Source organism: Oryx dammah, unplaced genomic scaffold (assembly GCF_014754425.2).
Source record: "Oryx dammah isolate SB20612 unplaced genomic scaffold, SCBI_Odam_1.1 HiC_scaffold_3876, whole genome shotgun sequence".
Lineage (NCBI taxonomy): Eukaryota > Metazoa > Chordata > Mammalia > Artiodactyla > Bovidae > Oryx > Oryx dammah.
This window is the reverse complement of record NW_024073861.1, coordinates 1-3632: the sequence shown is the minus strand read 5'-3', so window position 1 is coordinate 3632 and position 3632 is coordinate 1. Positions and strand designations below refer to the sequence as shown.

At 48.2% G+C, this 3632-nt stretch overlaps 1 protein-coding gene across 1 annotated transcript; it reads right to left on the bottom strand.

Annotated features, from left to right (window-relative positions):
• Positions 1–5: 5 nt before the first annotated feature.
• Positions 6–3212, bottom strand: LOC120859873 (spermatogenesis-associated protein 31D4-like; the record flags this gene model as incomplete). Its single annotated transcript, XM_040235799.1, has 1 exon — positions 6–3212. A coding segment is annotated over exon 1 (3207 nt), but the record flags the coding sequence as incomplete, so codon positions are not given.
• Positions 3213–3632: the final 420 nt, after the last annotated feature.

The window sequence follows — 3632 nt, the reverse complement described above, 5'->3', positions numbered from 1 at the left end:
TGTTCTTTAAGGGATAAGCATTTAGGATCTTGGGGAACTGGTAGTTTGCGTGGAGGGCTTTCAGTGGTCACAGTAGTTACTGCTTTATTCTCATTCACATTTGTTATTTGGGAGCTCCCTGATTTGTTGGTTGTCAAGATGTCATTCATTTTTAATTGAAAAGACTCAAGCTCCTCAGCCTTGAATATCTCCCTAGACACTTTGGGCATAGAAACAGGTTCTGACTTCTCCACCTTTTTGCCCTGTTGCATTTTTCCTTTATCACTGGAACTCATACTCTTATACTTTGGCTCAAATCTGGCTCCGGCTTGCTTTGCAAGCGGCTTTTGGGGATATCTATCAGCTAGTTGTGCCTGGCTATGACTTCCTCTCCCTGTGATGCAGAGTGAGACAGGCAGACGAATCTGTCTGGGATCCTTAATTTTCTGAACATCCTCTGCAGTCTCATGGTTGAGAGCAGAGTGTGATTGTCTCAGGACCCTCTGTCCTTTCCCCACGGGTGAGGTGGCAGGCGGAGAGTGACCCAGGACAGGGGCTGAAGAGCTTGTTCCCACTTTGTCTCCATGGAAAGATTTAGAGCTTCTAAAAGACTTGGAGTTCCCAAATTTGGAGTCTGCCTCAGAAATCCCATTGGTTGAGGAGGGAAAGCTGGCATGGGACAAGGACTGGGATGAGGCATCATTCATTTTAAAAATTTGTATGGATTCAAGGACCTTGGAAGGAAGGCCCCACAACATCCTCATACGAAACCTTTTAATATGTGCTTCCAGCATCTGCTGTGCACTGGGATCAACAAAAGTCAGGTCCTGGAAGGTATTCAAGGAATAGGACTCACCCACTGATGATGGCAAACTTCTCTCTTTTATTTCGGTGTGGGATTTTGCAGAAAGCATCGATGTTTGCTTGATGGCATGCCACGAACTATGCACAGTCCCAGGGAGTCGGCCCTCATTTATTTCCTCAAACTTCTTACTCAAATGTACTTTTAGGACATTTCCAAGTTGTAGACTCTCTGCTGACCTCCTTAAATTTTTCTCTGAGAGACTCACGATCTGACTGTGTATGGTTTTGTCAGAGTCATACCCCAGATCCTTATCTGAAGAGCTGTTTGGGTCTTTCAACAGGTGCTCTTCCTGACCATTCTCTTGGCTATGTTCCTGATCTTTCCCCACATCTTTCTCTAGCTGGAGCATTTCCGAGCTTCTCTCACGGAAGCTTCCGGGTTGCATCAATTCAACACTTACATGTTTGCTCCTCTGACCCTTAATCACAGAGGCCAGTGAGACTCCATCCCTGCTCTCTGACGTAGAAGCCTCTAGAAAAGCAGCTGGAGGCAACATGAGTGACACAGACTCTCGGATTCTCCGGGGCAGGCCCCACCGGTGCTGAATGAGCCTCTTTCGAAGGTGATGCTCTAGTTTCTTCCGAAGGTCATCGCTGAGAGCAAACTCCCCAGGAAGGATGGAGACTGAACCACGGGCCTGAGGGTGCTGGTGGTGAGAAGTGTTAGGAGCTAATGGACAAAAGGCTTCCTGAGATCTTTGGACCACAGAGGGTAAGCCCCACAAACTTTCCTGTTGTTTCTGCAACACGTTCCATTCCAGCTGTTGAATTTCAGATGACGAGAGAGATTCTGATTCATTCTGAGGTCTATGGAAATACACTCCACAGATCCTAACCTGGGGTAGAGGACCAGGTGGTGTGACCAGGAGTGGGGATTTGGGGTCAGCTTGGGACTGGACCTGAGTGAGAGGTAGGGGCTGAGATTGAGGCAGGGTCTGAGGCAAGGGTTCAGGCTGAATCTCAGGCAAGGACTGAGGCTGCGGATGGGGAAGTCCTGGGGATTCTTGGCCTGTAGAGGCATTTGAGTTTCTATTGAAAATAAAGTTTGAGGAACTGTCACTGGAGACATGAACGGCAGAAGGCAAGGACTCATTGTGTAGAGATGGGAGACCCCAGAAGAGCTGGGTAGGTTTTTGCTGTAATTGGTCCTCCAAGGTCTTAGGATATGGGGGTTGTTGATGCACAGGCTTATCAGCAACTGACTCTAACATGATCTCTGAGGAATTTAGTTGATAGTCTGGCCTCAATTGTTCCGGAAAAGAATCTGTTTCCTTTTCCTTTTCTTTCCACATCAGGAAATCGCTCCTCTTTTGTACTTGTCTCTCCAGGAGTGCCAGGACATCAGGGCTGAGACATGAGAGATTACCAGGCTCTATGAGGTTGGCTGCAGGGTCTCTGCCAAAAGAAGCCTCTGAAGAGTGGAGGGCAAGAAACTCTTGATTGAAATCACATTGTGCCAACGTGGAAGGGATTAAGTCTTTGGCATGAGCTTGCCACCAGGAGAAGTCTGAAATTGACAGGCTTGAATGATCAATACCTGTGAGTGTTGGGACATAAGGGGACAACACGCCAGGGCCTTCTGTAGGCAAATTCTCAGGAACAGGAGTCAGTAAGATGGCAACTGATTTAGACTGAGTGACAGTTAAAGTGCAGTCTGGCTGTGGAAAAACAGACAGGGTTGGTGGTGCAAAAGAATCAGCGGGCTCCATTGCTTGGGACAAATCTGATAAGCAGTTGATATCATGGGAAAGGGTGGGGTCAAGGGAAAAGACAGCATTCAGAGACAAAGTGGCCTCTGGTGGGAGAACAGGACATGCTGTCTGCATGTTATGTGCTAGGAGAGGGGGCAAGGCAAAGGGTTGGGGTGAGGAATAGTCTACTGGGAATTCAGAATCCAAGGAAGTAAAAGGCTCTAATGCCAGAGTGTGACCCAGTGGTGAGGGTGACAAAAAGTCAGCTAAGGGGGTCATGGAGCTAGGTGAAAGAATGGACGGGGCCAATGGGGAAGGCTCAGGCAGAGAGGCTGGTAGTAGATCTCCTGGAGAGACTGCTGAGGAGGCAGGGGACAGAGTCAATGATGAATCGGCCACAGGAGCTGTGGAAGCCAAAGGGGACACAGAGGAAGCAGAATCTTCCAGGGTCTCCGGGAACAGCAGCCAATTGACTTCAGCAGTTGCATTATTACACACCTCACAGAAGGGATCTGGACACAAGAGCTGACGGAAGCGGATGGTATCGTCGTGCCGGCCCAGGGGGCTGCAGGAGACAGGAAGTACAAAGATGCAACCAGGACCAGAATAAGGAAAAGGGGACCTGCTGGCCTGGCAGGGGTGGGCTGCAGCCTGCTGACCCTTTACATTGCTCCACATCCATGACTTCACAACATGCTCAATAACCCTCACCTTAAGGCCTTCATCACATACTCATTCCTATGCTACCCCCTCCCGTGCCTACAGTAGGTTGCTCTGAATCCCAGGAATTGCAGAGAACATGCTAAGGAGGGATCAGGAAAGAAGGGGAAAGACTAGTCACCTTTTCAGAATAGAAATCAGCTTCGTTTTTTCCTCTGTTTCTATCTGGTGAAATCTCCAACCTGAGAAACCAGGAGAGTGGGTTACATGTAAGGAAGGCAGGAGCATAGGTATAATATAAGAGTCTCCTTATGGGAAACCCTTGGGATATTAGACTCTGAAAGACCCAAGAATTAGCAGATGAGATCGAATGGTCAATTAGTTTTATGTATGTTGCTTCACTTGTAGTACTTTCACATGCCTTATATCTCACGTGAT